At 43.4% G+C, this 23605-nt stretch overlaps 1 protein-coding gene across 1 annotated transcript in view; it reads right to left on the bottom strand.

Moving 5' to 3' along the window:
- FAM20C (FAM20C golgi associated secretory pathway kinase) overlaps nucleotides 1-23605 on the bottom strand; it is a 58254-nt gene that overhangs the window by 22780 nt on the left and 11869 nt on the right. The window contains exon 3 of the mRNA XM_084295766.1: nucleotides 23046-23124. Within this exon, the coding sequence (XP_084151892.1) occupies nucleotides 23046-23124 (79 nt within the window). The remainder of the gene's footprint in view (nucleotides 1-23045; nucleotides 23125-23605) is intronic.

The raw sequence follows: 23605 nt of genomic DNA, 5'->3' as shown, positions 1-23605 counted from the left end.
CAAACAAATGCTGATGCTCCAGTGGCTAAGTGGCAGTGCGTGTTGGCCAGGAATTCTTTCCTACCATCCAGAAAAGGCCGGGCTTGTACAGAAAAACAAATGAGTCACGGTATGAAGAGAACAGCAAGGTCTGGGAAGCTCCTGTCACTAATTTACTCTGCAGATAAAAAAAAAAAAAAAAAAAAATCTTCAACACAGAAATAAGGTTTGATTCATCTTTGAGAGAGAAACCCGCCCCGACGTGCAGGAGTTGAAAGATTAAGAGGTACTTGACAGCACTACAGAACAGTTCCCAGTACCAACGTTAATATGGTCAATGCTGTTGCCACAGCAGGGAGAAAAAAAGGCTCATAGCAATTAAATAAGCAGGAGAGATCATTAATGAGGTGCTATAATGATATTTTGTGCTGTTCTTTAAGGTATCTTCATTAAGAAACTAGATCACCATCACTATTTTCCACCCCTACACTAGCCTTTCTGGCATGGATTCCTCTGTGTTCTTGGACAAGTGGTGTGAGCATTTTTGCCATGCCAAGGCCATGAAATCTGTCATCTTTCCCCGTGATTTATCCCTCTAAGGCTCAGTTGTACACTGCCTGCTAGCCATAAATTGCAAACGTGAAAAATGATCCAGCTGCAAAAACTATTTTTGAAAAACCAGGCAGTGCAAACAGCGCTCAGTGTGAGCCCAGGTACCGGCAGCCTGTCTTCAGGAAAAAGCCTACAGAGTGCTTTCTGCAGAGAAGATTTTTCAATATATAACATTCTTAGAGTGCAGGAGGAAAAACTGGTGTAAAATTAGAAGTCTGAAGCATTGCTTCAGCCCTGAGAATGTTATTTAATATGTCTGGGGTCATTAGAGGTAGGGATTTGAAGGAACAACAACATTAAATGTATCAGAAGCATCAGGAGCTCAAATTTCCTTCAGCTTGCTGGATTTTTTTCTTTTTGCTGTATGTGATGCATATGCCATTGAAATTCCAGGGTTCACAATAAGTACCAGTTCAAAATACATTTGAAAAATTAATTACTGTGAACTTGATGTTTTGATACATAATGTCTTCCTTTTTATTCATTACTTTCCTTCCCATCAGTCCAAGAAACATGAATATTAGTAAGCCTGTCCTCCAAATAGTGCAGGAAGCAGGGAAGTATCAGCTCCATTTTTCAGCAAAAGCTGCAAAACACGGAGCTATTAAGGATTCAGCTCTGCCCTAAGCAAAGCACTCTAGCCTCATTAAGCACATGCTTAACTTTGGGCACGCATATATTCAGTGAACTATGTTTGTCCTTGACAGTCAAGCATAGACTTAATACTTCCTTGGAGCTCTTTTGTGCTCAGCACTTTGCAAGAACAAGGCAGTGATGAGCACGGGATCCCAGAAGCAGCTCTGGCCGCTCACCCCATCCACTTCTACACTTATTGTTGTTTTTTTCTTTATCCTATTCCACCCATGACAACAACTACTTTGGGAAAAAAACATGTGGTTCCACCAAAAGTACAAATCAGCTTTGGCTGTGGGCTTTGGTGACACCCAGATGTCACCTTGTGCCCTCAGAACATTCAGTACCCAAGCAAGAGCCCCATGCAGAGCACTACAACAGACTCAGCATTTCCCCAAGGATGCCAAACAACTAACTTATGGCACTCTTCCTTCTTCTTCCTCAATTACCCATGCAAAAGCCAAATATTTAGGGCTTTTTATTCACAGTTAATCAGTTGAGAGCTACTGGACATCGCATTACACTGAGCAAGGTGCCCAAGACTTTGCAGAGAAATTGTTATTGTCAAGACCCATTAGGAGGACAGAGTCTACACTTGGGGACTGACAGATAAAAAAAAGAGCATCAAATTCTCATTTGTACAGTGAGTGCTGCACTGCCCAGCTGTTACCAGCTATGGATCTCCAGGGCTGGACACTGCTCTCCTGCCTGACACCAACCCAGAGATGCGGGGTCAGAACAGCACAGAGCACCCGAGGATGCAGGTGCCCAGTCCAGCTCGGGGCAGAGGGGGTTATTTCCCTGGAGAACTGCAAGTTTTGCTTGTCCGGCTTGTTTGAATCCCAAATCCCACGAATAATTATGCCACAGAGAACAGCAGGCATGTGGTTACTGCGAGATAATCACTCCCTGGGGCTGAGTGCTTCTAATTCCTCGGAGGTGTGATTTCCCACTAAAGCACACGCACCCCTGAACTCCTTCCTGCTGCTATTAACATTCCTTAATGTGTGGCAAAGGGTGACGTGCCTCTCTGAGCTGGAAAAAAGATGTAATTGCCTGTTTCAGACTACTTTGTGGTTACAAAAGAAATGGGAATTGCTTTGATATGGTGTGGTATTTCATTGCTCTAATAAAGCAAACTACTCCACCTCCAGCTTTTCTTTAATTTTTCCTCCTGTCTCTTTACTTCTCCAGCTGTCAGTGACCGTGTTCTCCATGAAGGGTGGTGGACGTATTCTTTGCCCTGAGCTGCTTCTGCAGTGTGTGGTAACTTCTGCGGTTCATGGGTAACCGTCCTTTTTCTTTTTTAATGGGTTTTCTTCCATCTTTTTTGTGTGTTTTCATCCCGACAAGAATTTTGCCCAAACAAGGGTTACAGAACAGCACTTTGCTGCTCGTTGTCTCCCCAGGTGTGATGGGACTGGATTCAGGCTGTGCAAGGGCACCAGCCCCATCCCAATGTAAAACCAAGCAACTGCTCACAGCCCTTTGAGGCTGGTTTCATAGATGCTTCATGGACACATGTCCCACCTTGGTTATTCCAGTCTGCAAAGCATTACACATTTGGGAATGTGGTGACATCACCGGCTTGCCATGTAGAGCATCTCTCAAATAGCTCCTTTCTGGCAGGCAGCTGCCAAGGTGATTTAAAAGCCCAAATACTCCATGGTACTCCTGAACCTCTTGAGCACTTAGGAACAGCCTCATTCAGAGGATGCCCGGCTTTCCAAGACTCCACGGACCATCTCAGCACCAACCCAAACACTTCGCAGCTCCTTGTCCACTTTCAAGCTAACAGGGTTATTCTCCGACTTGGCTGGCCATATACTGCATGAGTAAGAGGGCACTGGGTTGGGAGCTCTTTTTTTGTAGCCGTTTCACAGACCAGTTGTGCCTTAAAAGAACTGTAAAAAAATCTCACTTTCCCTCTACACTTCTCCTCGTCCAGGCTGGAAACCCCCACCGCTAATCCGTGCTTTATATTAAAGGCACTGCGTGAGTCACAAATTACATTGGAAATTACACATCAGGGCCCTTTTAGCTTGCAAGCGTCTGGATAAAGGTTGGGTTAATGCTCTGCAGCCCCCAGGGAGTCACTGCGTTACTCCCGAGGGAAAATCAAGCCATATTAGCATCTCTTCCCTCTTCTGCCTTTACACTGGGAAGGAGCATTTTTATTTCAACCTCCCAGCCTCTGCATGGGCCCTGCTGCTGGAGGCTGCAGCGGGGTGAGAGAAGCAAGAGCAGCCCTGCTCTCCACGCAGCCATGAGCCCTCTCCTTGTTTCATCCCCACTAAGGAGAGCATTTTAGGGAAAACCTGGAGGAGAAGGCTTTGAGGAGCATCTATCACAAGAGCAGTAGAAGCAGGATTTAAAAAGGGCTTATATTGGCCTAACCCTGCTCCTTTTAAGTAAAAAACAAAGCAAACAAAAAAACTCATAGAAACCTTTGAAAAACACCCAGCATGAAAGAATAAAGAGCAGAAGGGTGGCAGAGAAACTGCTCAGCACCACTGCAAGGGGAGCTGCAAGCCAGCCTCTCACTGGCTTGGCTGCTCCCGGCAGCACATCTCAGCGCAATTGCTGTTTTATATAAATATCTCCCATCGAGTGGAACGAGTTCAGTGAACTCCCGTGCTCAAGGTGCAGAGAAATATTCACGCTTCGCGGATCACCCAACCGCACACACGCAAACCTGAACCAAAGCTCAGGAAAGGGGGTGGGTGGGTGGGTGGGTGGGTGTGGGTGTGGGTGTGTGGGTGTGTGTGTGTGTGTGTGTACACATGGGTGTGGAGGGAATACATCACTCCGACGTGACTTGGCTGAGCCCGTGTTCAATGTGAAACAAGTGTGCTCCTTGGAACAAGACTTAGAAATTAGCTTTGGCTAATTTAAACCTAAAGGCTTACCTATGCTCAGGTTGTTCAGTAAGGTAAGGGGAGATTGTGCTAAAGCATGCAGGGGCTGATAATAAATGCAGAGGTTAGGAAAAACGACACAGGGAAGAAGAGAAAAGCAAAAGACAAGAGAGAGGAGGAAAGATCTGCAAAAGATCTGCAGTAAAACATTGTGTGAAATGACACTGTTGCCAATTTAAAAAAAAAAAAAAAAAAAAAAAAACAAACAACCTGATTTATGACATGCAGCCGCTTTTCTCCAAATGTTCATGTCTGGCTACTTCTCCTGGAATTTTTAACTGTGTTTAAATGTCTACAAAATATGAAGCTTATCTCCTGTACAGTGTGATAGGTATGTGTGTACAACCCGCAGGAGTTTTGTGGGAGCCTGATTCAAAAGAAAGGACAGTGATTTTCCTAAAGCATGAGACACTTGTATTTCACAGTTTTCCTGCCTTTTAATGTAAACTGTGAGGACAAGAATTCAGTGGAGGAAAGTGGTTGCATGAGTTAATCATTGAATTGCACTGTTTCATCCCTCAAGTACTCACTAAGTATTTTTTCTTTGGGTCCGATCCAACTTCCCTATCACTTAGTGAAAGGTCTCCCATTAACTTCAAGGTGAACTGGATCAGGAACAACAGAGGCAGTTCCTAAACTGGGACCTGACCTGCCCATACTCAAATCCAAAGGCCAGCAAAGTCATGGGAAAAGCCCTCACTAGCTTCAGTGGCGCATGAGTCAGAGGCAGATTGAAGGCAATAACCAAATGAGCCGGCTGTGACAGCAAACACCCCTTTCTTGTCCATGCCTGAATGTGGGGGACAGAAAACATAACCTTTGCTTTTAGCGTTTAGTTTGAAAATGGCAATGACATCTTCCAGAGCTCTTACTAATATCAAGGCAGATATTGTAGGATTAAGCTAGGCTGGGGAGTAGCATCTGAAATTAATATTGGAATTTCAACTCTGTCCAAAATACACTGTTTGTTTGACACTTTCAGGATTCAGATCTTGGATAAAAAAGAATACACAGGCCATTTTCTCGTGTTTTAGTATAGATTCCTGAAGTTCCCTCCTTAGTCATGTCCAATATGCTGCCATTATCAAATGCCTGAGTAAATTCCAGCAAAGCTGAGAGAAGATCTTCATTTTATCAAAATATTGATAAGAATGAAACCTGTATTTTTCGCCTGGGCACTCTGTTTTCCATGCAGCTCACAGGCAATGACTTTATTGACAGAAATGCTCAACAGCAATATGAATGTCAAGAAAGTATTATAGGATTAGTTACAGACAGTCTGACTACTTTCGGACTGAATTGGCTTATTGGTTGAAAGAGGAAGACAGAGGAAACAAAATAAAGTGGGTCCTTTGCTTACCTACAGAAATGCCAGCAAAATGACCGAAGGGTGCAACACAGGATTCTATTTTCTACATTTAGGATGGATTTTTTGCAGATGCAGATTTTCTTCCCCAATGTACAGTAAGTCTAGAAACTATAAACTGGATTTCCTTCATAGCAGGCACGTAAGCACTGTGGCTCAAGCCTTCACGCCAACAGCAGATCTATTTTTGATATGAACTTAATAGTTAGAGCCTGCCATTAGGTACATGCACGCAGCTCCCGGAGCCACAGCAAGGCTTCCCCTACATCTCGCAGCAGTGGTTTTGCTAATGATTAATGTGCAGTTTTGTAGGTTTAATGAAGACATTGTTTCCACTTATCTACAGGTCAGATGGCAACGGCAAAACAACTTACTTGCTAGATGGCTGCGGATTCCCTGCTGCTATGTCTGCTTATTTATGCACAATGTGCATTTCCAAATAGATGACCATATTAAATTATATGCTTCTGCCTTATTATTTCACGAGTTTTAATGGTTTTCCATTCCTTTTATATTAGAAAGAAGGGGTAGTCACTTGTGCTAATGATGTGCTGTTTTACATCTGCATCTCTAATGTTTGTGGAATTTCTTTCTCCATCTGTATCAAAGAGCAGTTGAGTGAAAATTGTTGATTTTTACCCTGAAAGTAAAGGTGAGAAAACAGGCGGAGGCCTTTTTTTCCTTAGACAGTGAACTCTTTTGGCTTTTTGAACTATTCTGCCAGATCCAACAAAAACTTCACCCAACAGCCTCATGCTAAGCTGAATTCACTCCTGGCTCCTTTGAACCAGCTACAGCTAACCTCAGCTCTGAAAATTAATCCATTCCGAAACCACAGGGCAAACACATGCACTCCGTGGGCACCATGCTCGAGGGATGGGAAAACCTATGCTGGATTGCCAGGGAGCAGCCACGGACCACTTCCACGCCAGAGCTCCAGGCTGGCCAAAGCCATCCAAGTGCTCGGCACACGGCTGGACAGATGGAGGAAAGCACAGAGATGCACGGAGCTGCTTTGTGGGAGGTTGAAGCCTGGCTCCAAGCTGCAATTCATTGATCTGAAATGGCAGCCCCACTGGGGGCACTGGGGATTCGGCTTCTCGTCCGTGAGCCTGGGGACATGAAGGTTTTAGATCAGACACACAAGTGAGGTCTGGGAGTCTCTCCGTGAAGCACTGCCACGTGACAGGAGAATTTCGCTGCTTCTTTCTAAAGGCACCTACTCCTGTAACGTTATTTCACTAAAAATAACCCAGGCAATTCTAGCTCAAAATGTGATCAGCCCATAAATAGTTAGATAAACTCCTTCCAGGCACATAATGTACTCAATTTCCATTTGCAACACGTACTAAAGCTCTGCTTATGCATAAGGAATGCCTACAAATGGTAGATGGTAAATTTTCCTGCCTTAACATACCAAACACTCCTACCTCACTGAGAAAAAGGACGCGACCGTGCTTTTATGCACCGGCTGATCTTTGCTGTCTGAAAGCTGCAGGAGCGACTGCTATTTTTGCAGAAGAGAGATTTTAACATCTGAATTGCAGATTTCTAACAGCAACATGTGCTCTCAAACAAAAACAAGCCCACAAGGAATTTTCTGGGGCCTCGTATTTCCCAAACTGCTCAAATTAAGTTTGATTTTCTTTACGGCTATCGATGGTGGGTGTATGGAGTGGCAGGGGAGGCTGCAGAGCTCACCATCTTCCCTCATCTCATTTTGTGCCTATGAATCCTAACCCTCGGCTGTAAATTCAGAGCCCACTTTGATGGATCCCAGTTTGACTACCATGATGTTAAGTTAAACAACAGTCTCATTCTGCACCATAATTACTGCAAACAATTTCATTGTCTGAGCTGTGCTTTGCAGTGTTATGTATTAGCTGATGCTGCTTCTGTCACTGTTCATCACATGAACATTCCTTTTACCTGCTGTGTCTGTGTGTGCCTGAAAGAACCATGGCATTTTTAATGGCATAATTTCCTAGGAAGAGCTGAAAAGCAGCGCAGCATGGTTTGCATTATTTATATGCTTACTCCTACAAATGGCAAGGAAAATACTGTAGATTTCCTGGAAATAAATATATTCATTATACTGAAGTCTTGTGCATAATAGACTGTATGTCACTGAAAGAATTTAATTACTACCTAGAAAGTATCTTCATTTTGCTAGATTTGTAACAAAAAAACTGTCTAGACACATTTTAATTCAAAGACAAAAGATTCCTTTCCCGCCCCAAAATATCCCATGTTGATAAATCCAGAAACGTGCCCTGCTGCTGCTGCTAATCAGGAGAAAATTCTTAGCATTTTTATAGCACAAAATAAATTGTAGATCGAGCCAATTGGGAATACTAATGACAGAAGCCATAAAAAAAATTGTAACATCAATTACGACTAAAGGAAAAAGACTTGCACCATAGATCAGCAGAATATTTTGCAACCGTGCTTCATTTAAGACTATGATTCTTGAACATGATTTGGGAGTTGATTTGCCAAGAAGGATGTTCAGGAATATGTAATTGGCAGCTAGGCAATTGTGGTGCTCCTGCAATTCAGCTGTAGCTGCAGAATTAGCTTAGATGGAAGGATGCAGGTCCACTGAACCTACCTGACAAATCCCCAGACCCTAGCTGAATCTTCCAAATCACACCAGAACCAATATAACTAACCTGATTTTGGATAAAGCCTTGAAATAGTGAGTTAGGTTGAGTCCAGACCTAAAAAGTGATCCAATAGCTTGGATTTATTTTTATGCATTGTTTATCATTAAGCAGAGGCTAACCCCTGGCCAAGCTCAACAGCCAGATTCCAGGGAAATGTCCATTCCCACCTCCCGGCATGCAGTATTTCTCAGAGGAGGTGACTATTTCCTGCTTTGCACGCTGTCATATGCAGAAAAATTAATCTCAAGTCATCACTGTAATTTCACCTTTTTTTTTCTAAAAAGAAATACTTTTGCACATCTTTCCATTCTGATGTAATTGTCATTTTAAAAACTGAAAGGCTAGCAAGAGACATACATTGCAACAGGGGCTGAGACGAGGAGAAAAGCTACTCGAAAAAAAGCAAAAGCCAGGTTCAAATTTCCTTCCCTTCCCTCTTTCCTCCATCTGCAAATTCTCTCTTAGCCTCCAAACAAACAAATCAGCAGGTTTTAAAACAAATTATTTGAAAGATCTTGTTTTCACCCTGGTGCAGAATACATTTCCAAAAGCTGTATATGATGGTAAAATAATTTCCCACCCATACACATGTCCTCACACTGGACTTGCTGCAGCTCCACTCTCAAGACAGGCACTGTTTGGGCACAAGGTGGTTAAATTAAATCTCTCCTCAACACAGAGGAGTTATCCATGTTCAGCCTACAATGTTCCAGCCAAATAATGCTTTGCTAATGATGTCTGCAGTTAGATGACAAATCAGGCTATTTAAATTGCTTCAGCACATACATCCTTTACAGGCAGGGTATCCAGGTAACCATTCTACCACGACTTTGAGGTGGGAGGGAGAAAGCAATAGCTAATTTCTTCAGCTAGGTGGAAAATTAATCCTGAAGAGATTTGTCTGGTTTGTTATGGTCAATTTGAAGAAAATCAATATAAAAATAATTATTTTAAAATGTGTAGTTATGCAAGAGAGGGCAAAATAATCGTCCTTCAAAAATACAATAATGGCTAGGTTTATTTCTGAAAATAATTAAAAATATTTTAAAGTCCTCACCAGGAAGGTTTTCTGTACCTTAATGCATGTTAGCATCAGCATGCTTCAAACAGGAAAAATATCAGCACCGAATTTCAGGAGCAGCTGGCAATCACCTTGTATCAAGCTTACCACTAAAATAACAAATGTTAGATTCTCCTTTCCCTTTTTTTTTTTGGTTTTCCCTCCCTAAAGTGAGCTCAATAATCATTTAAATACCTGGTAAGGAAATGCTACTGCTGACCAGTATTAGATGCTATTTTGGCTCCACTTGAGAGATGCCTGATAACGGCCTTGGGAGGCTTTGGGAACATCTAGCTGACATTGGCTGGGGTGCAGTCAGGAGAAATGGTGCCTTTTTCCAGCTTGAGCCTGGGCTAAAGCTTATCTGGGAGTTCAGAAAAGGTTTCCCTGGCAAAAGGGGTGGAATAAGGAAAGGACCATCAGGGTCTGCCCAGTCCCTGGCTCAGCCACATCGTCTGTGAAAAATTTGCTGCTGAAGCCTTCCAGACTTTGCTTGTAGACCATTTTCAAGTATTCACCAGATCTATTTAACAGGAAAATATAAACAACTTCTGATAGCCCTTTCCTTGAAAACTGTTTTGGAAAATATGACTCATTTACTTCTGAAGAGGAGAAGTAATATTTTCTAGCACTCCCTGAGGATGCATTTAACCAGAAACTAAGCCAGATGTAGAAATGTCTGCAGAGGTTTTGGTTCTTTTCAAATAAAAAAAAAATAAAAAAAATTAAAAAAAAAAGCTGCAAAGCAAGATTCAAGGTATTATTGTGTTTTAAAGCACTGTTGACCTTTTGATTACCCTTAAAATCAGATCACAGAGAAAATACAGCACATGATCAGCCAGAGAAGGTCACATTGCAAAAGAATGCAGGGGGTCTCATTTTTTAAGAGCTAACGTAACAGAAGCACAAATCTTCCAGCCACCAAAGAGCCTCTCCTGGTTTGGCAATTGCCATGTATAATATCTGATGAACTCCGATGTCTCACTGCTCAAGGATAAAATCCCAGCAGGCAGGGGCTGAAGGAACAGCTACACAGTCAGAGGGAAAAAATCTTGTATTATTACAGCAGCCACTTATTTTATTCACCAGAATTAAAACCTCTTCACAGATAAAAGTGGGGATTTTTTTCATCCCACAAAGCAATTTTAGATTTCTATAGAATCATTCTAAAGCAATTAAAATCCTGCTCCTGTTGATGGATTTGTAGTCCTCGCTCACAGTGATGTCAGGCTTTGAAACTCAGGGCTGTTGAGAGTAATTCTTTGGGGCTTTGGAGTCATTGCTGAGAGCCAGAAAATACCTTCCATAAATACACAGATAGTAAAGTCTTTGGTAACACCAAAATACTTTCAGGACCTGTAGCTCTTAAAATCTAAAAGATACCGCAATAAACAATTGGTGCAATATCACATAGCTCAATACGCTGCAATCTCACCCCTTAAAGTGAGTGAATTTTTAGAGGAAAGAACAGAAGAAAGAACCCAATAATCAAATAAGAGTATGGTGAGATAAGAGGGACCAGGGAGCTCTTAACTGTGTTACTGCATAGAAAGTGATAGACTGGCATTTGCAGGGACAAAAACAAAACAAGAACCCTTCATAAACAAGCACATGAACAACCTCAACCAGTATTTACACAGAAATGATTCGTAGTCCTCATCCATGTAAAGGACTGCATTATACAATCCTGAAAGTAAGCCTCCAGTACTGGTGTTTGTTTGTTTTGGCTTCCTTTTACTTAATAAAGGAAATTATTGTTAAAAATGTAATTGAGATGTCAGCAAAGTGAGGCCATTCCTATTCATGATGATACAGCATTAAAGCTGCTGTGTCTGAAATTGCACTGTAGGGATGAATCCTGATACACTACACTGAATGAAAGGATCAACCCATGCCAAACATTATGGGTTTTAGATAACTCCTGCAATATGGGTACTATATTGATCCCTGAGAAGGTCTCTCTCCTGCCAACAGATGCAGCACATAATAGGAAACATGTAGGGTCAACAATATTGGACACAAGCCTTAGAACAATCATCAGCAAAACACTCATCAGTGATTATGACTATTGGCTTGTCATCACCGCTGATATTTTATCAAGACTGGCAAAGAACTTGCAAACTGAGGTTTAGGGATAAATGGGATGATTTCTTCTCTTAGGCCACAGCTAGTGTACAGATTTGCTGCATTGCTGCTCCTGGACAGGCAAATGCAGACGAAGTTAAATAAAGCTATCATTATCCTGGTGCCTGACATGGGAGGTTGAGGTACAACTGGCAGGAGATAGGGGCTGGCTCAGAATGATTAGAGCCAAGTAATATCTTCAAGGACACCAGCAGAGTCCAGCTGATGTCAGCATGAGAAGCATTTGTCCCTTTCACTACGGCTTCAGCTGCAGCTGGACTCAGCACTTAGCACAGCTGGGGCTGGGGAGGACAGAGGGGAGGTCACCACGCCAGAGCTAACCTGGACAAGAAAGTTTTTTCTGTCCTAATTTTTGGCTGAAACCTTTCAAAGCACGGCCAGCCTGAAGGGAGGTATGCGACCATCCACATGCAGAGCTGGGTTGTGTTACAGACAGAGCCGGCACCCTTCCAGAGCCCATCCTACACTGCGGGGAACGAGGCGAGGTGGAAAGGCAACAACAGATTTATTTTTACACAGATCTCCTTCTCTACATTCGGAGTAATAGACACAAATAGTCTTGCTCCTGCAAATCACCTGCTTGAACTGTGACTGTCAGGAAATGAGGGTGGTTGAAGGGGGGGCTGTAAAAGGTGGATCATTAGGCCTGCCTTCTTTATGAGCTTCTGCAGTCTCACAGACAGATGGAGTTGGGAGTACAGCAGAACAGAGGATTCCTTTGTTCAAAGAAAGGACAGGATCCAGGCCCACAAGGAGATCCTCCCTCCCTTCAGATTAGGGGTTAATTAATAACAGTTAATTAATGATCTGTCAATCACCTCCAAACGCTTGCCTGTGCGAGAGAAGCTTCCCTCCGGGCAGTAAGCGTTAAGGCCTTCCCTGGAGTCAGGATTTAAAGAAAGCCCTCCTGACAATTTCTGTGAGGCCCCAAAGAGGATGTTTAAATCCTTTTATCTCACAGTGCATTTGTGGCAGGAGGCAGCCTCTCAGAGGACACCGCCTGGCAGAGGTAGTTAAAAACCTTGCTGCACTGCTGCCTTCAAGGTGAGCCTCTGGAGGACACCAGACAGTGCCAGGGGCTGGCTGGCACCACCACGTTGTGCATCAAGATGGGGAGCTCAGGTTAAAAGCATCTCAGAAACTTGCCTGTCCTTGGTTTTGGAGTGGTATGGACTGGATGGAGCACAAATGCTGAAGGAAGGCTCCCCTGCTGCTACCTCCTGCCTGGAAAGAGAGCTCAGTTTCCATGAGCTGTGTCTTCACATGGTCAGCACCCTGGCTTGTAGGGACACCTTCTCTCTCTCTCTCAGCAAATTAACCAAAAAAGAAGTGGATCTAGGGACAAGTCACGGCCATGAATAATAACAACTTCTCCCTGCATAAAGACTTGGTGAATTAAGGACGCGGCAGCAGCCTCTCTTCTCTTCAGCTTGCTGAAATGAAGGCTGCTCAAACTCACCCCGTCAGCAGCCTTCGGGAAATGTACCTCTACCAGCACCATGCCAGAAGGAGACGGGACACCCCCACTGCGAAACACCCCGTCCCCAAACCAGGCCCCCCGTCGTGTGCCAGCTTTTCCCACGGTGACTTCAGGAGGGAGCTTGGCCGTGCGTGCCGAGGAGCTTTGCTCCCGCTCCCCCCTGCCAGATGAACACCCTGGGCTCTTGGCTGCCGGGCCATCCATGCCCATCTGCTTGCATGGCACGGTGCCTGCTCGCAAGTTGTCAGACAATTTCACGGGTGCCAAAAGAGCCTGGATTTGAATAGGTGGCCTGGATACGCTACAAAACCCAGCTCTTCTGCTGGCTGCTAACAGAGCTGGAGCCCCCAGGGGTGCTCGCACCTCCCAGAGCCACGCACCCGCTCCGAATTGATGCTGCCCTGCGGTGCCACAGCACAAACACGGAGGCTTCGCCGGTGCTTCGGGCAAAGCGTTACTGCCCCGAGTGCTGCAGAAGCTCATAAAATGCAGCTTCTGTCCTAAAACGCTCAATGCACGGCAAAACAACCTCGAGGCACCACGATGCAATTGGCAGTGCAAAAGACTGACTCTGAAAAGCAAAGAGTGAGAGGAGCAGAAAGCCCTGTGGCTGCTACGGGCAGTGACAAGTAGGTCAGGCAGAGCAAAATGGGCATGTTTGGGGCTAAATCCCCACCCATTACCCAGCTCTTCTACCTGGGGCTAGCAGGCTGCAAAAATAGTGTTAGCTCCGAGCTGGCTCCAAGAACAGGGTAATTAGGCAGGTAATGAGGAAAGGAAGCTCTCCCCTCCTCTGGCAGTCTGTTTTGCTGGTGTTGGAGCCCTGAGATGTCAGGCTGGCTGCTGGTGTGGATCAGGGGAGACACAGAGGCTTGGGGTGGCGTTGGGACCATGTGGAAAGGGACAGCTGAGCTGCTGCCCCTGCCTTGCCCAGGGTTGCACAGGTCCTCCTGGCTGTGCCCCATCCTGCCAGCAACAGCTCATGGGCCCGGCCAGGCCTCACGTCTTGGTCTTACGGAGAAAAAAAAAACAGGATTTTGCTTTAAGCTGTCTCTGCCATCAGCAGCCCTGGGAGGCAGAGCTGGCAGTGGAAGCACAGCACTGTGCTCCCCTCCTCCCTGCACAAAACCTGGGCTTGTAACATGAAAGGCTGAAGAACCTCTGGGTTTTAGGCCCCGGGAATCAGATTTTCTGCTTAATAAATCCCTAAAGAATTGGATGCAAAAGAGGCTCGTTTGAAAATTTTGGATGGATTGTCATACTGCAGTGATTCAAACAGGCACGAAATACAGGGAAATAAATACAAATGCGTTGGGTAAAAATGCTCTGCATATCACAAAATAAAATCAAACAAAATACAAATAAGCTATACCAAAAAATAAAGAAAATAATAACAACCTTCACTGCTGTATTTCCCATACACCTACAGATTAATTCAACATTTCCTTTGCTGCTTCATGGCAGCATACCAAAGCAGCTCAAAATCCATGGACTGGCTGTGTACTGGTATCTGTGTGCAATACTTCCGCCCTTGCAGGTTTCCATGCACAGCTATGGCATTATTCGTTCTCTGGCCTGGTGACCAGCCCTGCATGAAGAAGTCGGACCACCGATTAGCGAGGTTTACAGAAGGGGCTTGAAGAGCTAACAGGATCAGTTGGACTCTGCTGCTCAGAACAGGATCTGGCTTAAGAGCTGGCTTGGGGTATTTTATTATCCACAGTGCATAATCCAGCTCTTTAAACGGCTTCTATTTACAACAGTTTTGCTGTCCCCCCCTACTCTCCAGCTCCCACACATTTGCAGATGCTATTTACTCTGGGTTTCTGCTACTTCTTCACATGCAAATGAGTCTTTCAGGCTTTCTCACTTTTATTTACCCACATGCAGCACATTACAGCAGGGTGAAAAATTGTAAATTAGAAAGAGAACGTACTAACGGTATTGAACCAGATACTGAAAATGAAATTAAAAAAAAAAAAAGAAAAGAAAGAAAGTCAGAAATGCCCAGCATGTCCTAAAGCTGTATTATTATTATCAGCCATTAGGGCTATTTTAAACATACATTTTTTTTGTTTGTTTACAGCAGTGAGTCACCAACAGCACCATGCCAATGGCACAATCTGAATGCACTCTGTGCACTCTCTTAAGCATCTCAGCTTTGCCAGTGTCCCCATCTCAATTTACAAGACATTGTCACTTCTGTTGTGGGTCCCTCCTGCATGCCACCACTGCTTTTGCCTTGTCACTGGCCATGGGACCTGAACGACTGCCCTCTGCCAAAGCTGGATGTGGGTGCTCAAACACTGAAACTGTTTTATCCCACACAGTTCACTGCTGCTGATTTCCTCCTCCTTAGGGAGCCAACCCTAACTCAAGGAACATGCAGAAATGTTGAGGGCTGTAACAAGGTGAGCATTAGAAGAGCAAATTTACTCAACCAAATCTCAGCACGAGCGACCAGATCCCCATCTGCACCCTCCAAGGCGGTGGGGATGCCTAAACCACAAAGACCAGTGGCAGAGGGGAGTGATGTAGCTCCACAAATGCCTCCAAAAATAATTCCTCCCAAGGGAGGAGGTGAGCACAGCACAACTGATTGCTAGGAGAAACCTGCGCATTGCTGCTCTGGAGAGAAAACACTGCACAGCCCAATGGCTTCAGCCTCTGGTTTATGCCACAAGTCTTGCACAAATCATTTTCCCTCCCTGAATTTCAGCCTCTTGAGCCTAGTTTAAGGATTATAAATTGTAAAGCAATGGAGACAAATTCCAATGAAATATTTCAGGGTAGCAATATCTGCATGTCCCACTGAAAACATTTTGGACATATTTTTTTTGCTTAGATTTACTAAGGGCATCTTACCTCACTGCTACACCAATGAGTCCCCTGTGTGCTAAGCCCTGTTACTTAGCAGTAAATTACAGGTTATGAATTTCATGCCAGCTCTTCCCCTGATAACATTTGCTGCTTTTCTGCACCGCCAATGCAGGGTAAGTTGTGTTAAATAGGAAGGTGAGGAACTAAAAATGAGTCTCTGATTAAAAGATAAATCCACAGGACTGCATTGCTTAGTATGTAGAAAATTAAAATGGAGAAATAGCTTGATTAAAATCAGACACTGAAAATGCTTCTTTCCTAATACACTCTGGTAACAAGTGAAAAAAAAAATAGCTGCTGCAGTAGCTGGCTTTTAAAGAAGAAATAAACAGCATGTCTCTGTTCCTGAAGACTAATTAGTGAGATTCTGCAAGTATTTAGATAGAAGAAGGCTGATCAATAGCTTCATACATGCAGACACTTTGCTACTGTAAAATATGACTGCCCACCCATCTCTCTCTTAAAAAGGTGATATGGGGCTGGTACAGCCTGTACCTGTGGCCTTTTGTGTGTAAGACAAGAGCCAAAAAAACACATTGAGCACCACGCTATCATCCACAGGAAAAACACCAAGTGAGGTGAAGCAAAATGCAAGGCTTTAATTATTCATGCAAAAACCCCGGACACAGAGATCATGGGCTGAGACTTCTGTGAGCTACCGGGTAGTCTTCTCCTGCCAGGAGCTGGAGATGCCACAGGGAGGTGAGGGGAGAGGGAATTTTGGAGAATTCACTGACGGCTGTGGAAAGCAGCCCTCAGCCCCCTGGTATGGAATGGACTGAACCCCACAGACGAGGTGGCACCCAGCATGACACCACTGGGACACTTATTGCCCCATCCCACCACTGGGCAGCTCAGCTCGGGACAACACAGCAGATCCGCAGCCAAAAAATGGAAAAGAGGTTTGTTTTCCCTGCCCTGGCTGGTGAAACACTGCTGTCATGCATCCCTACAGACCCTAATCAGAGTGGACAACCTTTGAGCTACCTGGACTTTGCAGACTTTGACTCTGGGGTCATTTCATAAACACACTTGCAGAATTGGAGAACAGATTGCTCTTGGGCTGGATGGGATTGATCAATATTTCAGGCAGCAGTTGCTGAACTGTGGCAAGGGGAAATGCAGCACACACTGGCAGACAGAAGACTGAGTTTCATTGCTGTCCAGGGCTATCAGTCAGCATCAATCCCCATCCAACTCCCCTTGAAGTCAGTGCAAATTTTCCAATTTGCATAAATGAGACTTGGACCACAGGCACTGCTGAGTGCTAAAACACAATTTGCATTGAAATACTGAAGTATGTTCTGATGAACGGGATTAGTTATAAAAGAGAAGAGCAATTCATGCATAATACACAGAAAGTTGAAGAACCAAAATACTACATGGCAACCTCTACTTTAGGACCACATTCAGATTTCATGCATTTCAAATTTCGAGTGATATAATTCATCCAGCTTACTCCAGGTTTATTCCTGATGTAATCACAATCAGAATCTGCCTGTCAGTCTGTGTCAGGTAAACATTTCAGCAGGGATTTGGTAGGCAAGGATTTGAACGTATCTTTTAAAAGCCCAAAATCTCATGGATAAGGTCCACAGAATATCTGATTATTGTTTGTTACTTTGAGCAGCAGAAAAGCATTTCTTCTTCATGACGCAATGAGACAGCACTCCTCTCAGTTTAAAATACACTTATATAAACTAAACACTGGGATTACTAACATCAGCCTTTCCCACCGGTTTATTCAGTCTTGGGTCTCCAATAACACACCTCGCACAAAACCAGAGATCTCCAGGGAGTTGTGCAGTAAAACAGTTTAAGGACAAAAACCAAGCGACAATCCCAACTGGCCAGGTTCGTACTTTGACGAGCATCTGCTCTGTTGAGTTTCACACGGCACATTCCAGCGTGCCCAAGTGTTAATCCTGGAAGGCTTCTAGAATAGCAGCTACTGTATGCATATCTCACTTCTGTAGCCGCTCAGAGAAAACATTGCAATTTGATTTAATTGCCATGTTGACTTATAACAGTATGTTTATACTGGATGCCTGCCAGCTGAAATGCAACAGGTTTGCAAAATGTATTTCCTCAAAACAGCATGATATGCAATGTAATAAGGAAAGCAATCTTCCAGCCGCCCTGATGCTGAAGTTCATTTCAACTCCTCTGACTTGGAAGCAATGCTACCAAGTCAGAAGAATTACACCGGGCTAATTGATATGATAATCAGGCCTAGAGGCTGCCTTTCACAGGTACAACAGCCACACTGCAGCTTTAGGAAGGGAATATGACTGTAGGAAATGAAGGCGATTAACAGTTGTTTGTATTACGAGGGTTGTTTGCCCTATTTAATATCCCTATCAAAAGATGCATTATTTGTTGAACACTCCAAAAAGGAAATCAAAGAGAAACTTCAAGAATGCTGATAATGCTTTGTCTCTATAAGTACGACATTTAAAAGACGATAAAAAGCTGTGCTTTGCCAATCGAAACAAATATATTATCTCTCCCATGACCTTGGTTGCTAGATTTCAGCCCATCTAACAGCCCCCATGTCTTTGAGCTACAGGAACGTTACAGAAGCTAGAAGGCAAGCGTGCTGGTTGTGTTCCTGTAAAGCACCTGCTTTGTATGACGCCGTGACTACCATCTTATCTGGAAGTTGGCACTGGGATGGGTCACGACTTTGAGAGTTGCAGGAGCAAGGAGACTTGTCTACAGTGGAAAAGTGCCCCCTGCTAGCCAACGCTCCAGCAAAATGGGTCTCAGTGTGACGCATTTCTTCTGTAAAGTTCCAAAGGAAAAGCTTCTGCAGTTAAATTGTTAAATTGCAATCAATATTTATCTTGCAAAATACAAGAGACCAATGGCACTGTTGCGCAGTGCACTCACAGCAGCGAGTTTCAGGAGGAATAACAGGGGCAAAGGGTACAAACACAGTGGTCAGCAAGGTTGGATCAGTTTATAGATGAAATTTCATGAGATGATTACCTGTGATTCAAGGAATCTGGATTTTGCGACCCTAAAAGTCTCCTCTGCCCTGATATCACCCTGATGCTAATTAGTTCTACTTTATTAAAGACTGTAACTGCAAGCAGCAGACACTGAAAGAAGCAGCCACGTGGCTCTTACCAATCTTGCACTGGGACTTGTAAAAACAGAAGGAGAAAAGAAAAAAGATGTTAAAAATATCAGGAAAAATCTGAAGTTGGAACAGAACTGGCTTTAATCTCAGTTTCAGTCAAAATTGAGTTTATAAGATACAGTAGTATTTCTTCAAATAGAACAAATGAACCTCAAAGATTTTCTAATGAATACCCTTTCTACACATTTGTACAAAGCAGCCTATAAAACTGGGAATGAGAAATGCCATTGTTAAAAACATACCACTGGACACTTTTCTCACAACTCCTATAACAGGATATCATTTTCTATTTGATTCTATTTGGCTTCTCCATAAGGAACTGTAAAAACCTCTCTGAAAATCCTGGCATCAATAGGAGTCCTGACACTGACTCTGCTGGAGCAGAATCTCCCCCTTCAAGAATAAAGCCTTGGGAGGAAAAAAAAAAAAAAAGTGTGTTGGTTTTGTTGCTGAGCCAGCTATTTAACTCCACCAGCTAGCAGAAACAAAGGGAAACCAAATAAAACTATAAAGCACATGTTCTTTTTGGACAAATAAGCCAAAACCCTTTGAAATTTATGGCTCTACACCATCTCTACCTGCTAAGTCATACAAAAAGCTGTGGCTGCAGATACCAGCGATCATGTAAATAAATTTTATTATGTTCTACAATACTAATACGGTTAGACACACTAATCATGGGAGAAGGGGAGGTTGCTATTTTTTTCCTGTCCCATATGGTAATAATCTTGTATGATTGAACTATTATGAGCTAAATAAAACTACACATTAACTGTAAGATACATTGCAAATACATTAAATCTTCCCTGGAGTTTTAGCAAATATTCGCTTTTTCTATGAGGCATTTGGAATTAGCAAAGGAATCTACACTGGGCCATATGATTTATAAATAGATTTGGCTTCCTCTGCAATCCTTTATGGGCAATTATTTCAGAAATTAAGATGCAGAGCCACAGATAAATAAAATAATTGCAGCTGATCAGGCTTTATTTACTGCTATCACATTTCCCTGACTGCTATGCTTCCCGCCTCTCATTTGCTCCAATACCCTGGATCGATGACCAGATGAAGAGTTGTCAGTTAATGTCAAACACTGAGCAAAAAAGGTGCCAAAGGCAGATTCTGTTTTCCCCATTTCCAACCCCTGTCTGTTTTTTTCCAGAGCTGGCTTGCTCTCTGGATAAATTCAACGTGGAATTAGGAGGCTGGGAAAGGGCAGCGCAAGGCCGATGAGTTCTGCAGGGTTTCAAGTGACTTGCCAGGGACTTGTTTTGCTGCCACTCTCCTTCAGAAATCACTGCTTGAAGTCTGGAGAACTGCCCTTCCACGAGCAGACACCTGGCTGTGTCAGGCAAGGGTTTCCATGGACTCCCCGTTCTGCAGCTATCCTGCTCAAAAAGGGTATTCAGTTTGGAAGGTGCTGAGTACAGCTTTGTATAGCAAAACCAGCTTTCCAGGTAAATTAAATTAATTGAAACCAAGTAAAGACTGGCCTCACACCTGCATATTACCCTTGGTGGACCTCACACCATTCGGTTTTCAGCACTTCAGATCCCGGACAGGGTAGAAAACACAGGTTTATCAGTTTTCCTTATGATCAAGCTTGAAATCCTACTAATGCCAACTCTATTCTCCAAAAAACTTTGGAGCAGTTCAGTTCAACAGAGATGTAACTCCTACGGCCTCCCCCAGCACTGAAGGGACAAACTCAGGCCCCAGTCTTCACAGAATCATGACGTTTCATGCTCCCCAAATTAAATTATTACCTTTTTTAATGATGCTTGCACCATCAGTGTTGATGGCCAGACTACACTTAGGAGACATGTGGCCCTGACTGGTGACTCTCCTATAGCCTCCTGCCCTCAGAAGGCACAGCCAGCTTTGTGAAGCCTGGATCAGAACAGCATCCTGCAGAAAAGAGGGAGCACCAGAAGCAGCCTGGGAGGTGCCTAGGGACTCGGTAAGGTCTTGCAAGAAGTCTCGTAGCTTTTCTTTTATTCTTTTTCAGTTCAAGAGCACTTATTTTTGTATCAAGAATGGATGCTACAAACACTTCCAAGAACTTCATCAACAACCGTTCGTAAGCTGGTGAAAGAGGCCAATGGGACCAGATGCCAAAGGAGCTAGGAAGATTTACGCTAGCTGAGCATCTGGCTCCCTGCTCACTGCTACCAGAATGAAGACAAATGCTTGCAAACATAGTTATTCAAAATCACTAATGTGCTCAGCAACGATCAGTACAAACACAGAAGTGTTGCTGCTGTAAGGTGTGGTGCCTGGGAACACAGCTGCTGAATATTTGAATGCTGCTTTTTCCAGATGTGTATTTAATGCAAAGATCGGTGAGAAAATAGGGTGTTGCTGCCCTTTGAATCAAGCAAAGGGAATGATTAAGACATCATCATCTTTTGTTGTTGCACTGGTGGATGGTGGTAATTGCTTCTATACAGGAAAGTGGCTATACATCTATTGTCATCCATCATCTTGCCAAGGCTGTGTATAGTACAGTAGAAGCAGTAAAGTTTTGATTTAACCTCATTAGCATTCCTCGAATTACAATGTCATACCAATGATAAAGATTGAAATTATCTGCCTCTCAGCAAATGGAGAAGAAACAAATTTCACACTATGTAAAAAGCCACGGTAAAAACCATACTTCTTCCTAGTACTTAAAAGCTGCTCAAACCTGCTCAGTTGCTGATTTGCCACGTGGGACAGGAGACGACTAGGAATTGTGCTTAAATGCATCGAACTTGCAAATGTAGGGGGATGGACCCATGGAGTAATAGATCATGAAGTAAATGATCTAAGGATTCAGAGCAGAGGGCTGGGAGGGGAAGGGAAGATGCTGGAGTAGATGCTCTCTGATAGCACCTTGCCTCTAACTTCTATTATCTGTGATTCCTCTTGATTCCCCTAGGGAATTATGGTTCTACCAGAAGCATGGAGAAATTTGCATGGAATTGGGGAAATAACAGGGAGGCACCTGGCTTTTGCACAAATGCCTTGCAAGCTCACACGATTTCTGTGTGAATACCAGGACAAATGCACACAAGGTGAGTTCCTGCTCAAACTCGAAGGAATTAGGGACCAATTATTTGTCCCTCCTGGCAGTCAAAATAAGATTAAATAAAATCTGTACTTGTCTGAGGTCAGTCTACAGCAAAATCTATAGTAAAATTGGGAATTTATCTCAGTTGCCAGCCAGCAGCTTACCCCCTGAACTGTGTACCCCACTATAGCCATAACACAACACCAATACATACGTCAAACCACCCATTCTGAGTTACTCTACTCTTTTATGGACCATCCTAGAGGAAATTAATGGATCTTCCCTACAGTGGGAACAAAAGAAGGAAATGAATTTATTATTCCAGTGGTACCCTTGACACAGATATTGAGTAGCTTCATTAAACATTTTGCAGCCCCGAGCGTCTTTGCTAAACCCTCTACAATGAGCACAGAGTCATTTTCCTTATTACAACACAAACATACAGGTCAGGATTCAGAACTCATTTACATCTGCTTTATATCTGAATTATCTCTCTGATCTCAGTGGAGTCTGGCCATCCTGATACTGGTGCAAAATCAAGTCTGTATCATCCCAGTCCTTCCCCTTCTCTCTAGATTATGTTGCAGCATCACTCTCAAATTTCACAAAGTCAGCATAGCCACAGCCAAATGACTAACGCAGCCCTTTAATACAAATAACAATAAATCAATGGATTAAATTATAATTTATCACACAAATGCTTTTTAGGTCTTCCCAAAGCTATTCTGAACCATCTCTCATATCTAGTCATATTCCTTGGGGGGAAACTAACACTAGATAGAGCTCAGGCCTGCAGAGTAAGATTACATAATAAAGAAATGCTGAAAACACCCTATATTTATGATGGGAGATTTCACAGAGATCTGAATAACATTCCTGAGAAGACTGTAATGTATATAAGAAGCCTCTTCAGTATCTCTTTCAAAGACCAGTCCAGCAAGACAAGGTTTCACTACAGCCCGAAGCTCTACATCCAGCAGCAAATCTAGAGAACTAGCCACACCAACCCTGAGCAATACTAGAGCAAACTTCTAATGGCTGAGAAAATGACAACAGAATATTCCACCACAATTTCACATTACAACACAGCCAGACGTTTTTTCACTTACTTCATTGGTTTGAACAATGCCTGTCCATAATTCTGGAACGTCATGATCAGCTTCAGTTGGGTGCCTCCTGATTTCATTGCTGTGGGAAAAAACAAAACCGCTTTAAAATGTTACATATGGGTCTACTTACACCAAGCTTCCTTGAAACAAACCCACATATCTTTGCTCTGGATTATATGCAGCACTGCAATATCTGAGCACCAAGAAGGGTAATACTAACTGGACAAGAATTTTCAAAAATTATTCAGTCGGTACAGTGTACATGGGACAGCTTTGAGCTGATGACTAGGACTAAAAATGGATGTATGAACACCACAAGCACCTTAACTGAACAGCATGTACAGGAATAGCTCATTGGAGCCTTGTTTTCTCTATCTTCAACAACTTTTGGACTTTCTGCTAACAAGGGACACACATTGGGAAAGGAAATAGGATGTCTTCAAAGACAACTGTGGCTGGGATTACAGTGAGACGCGCAGCAGACATCTCCTTAATTAAAAGTATGAGCAGATACTAGAGCAATCTCTGATCTCTGCTGTGATTTTAATAATGACTGCTGA

Source organism: Netta rufina (assembly GCF_964035555.1).
Source record: "Netta rufina genome assembly, chromosome: 15".
Classification (NCBI taxonomy): Eukaryota; Metazoa; Chordata; class Aves; order Anseriformes; family Anatidae; genus Netta; species Netta rufina.
This window is presented reverse-complemented; position numbering and strand designations above follow the sequence as displayed.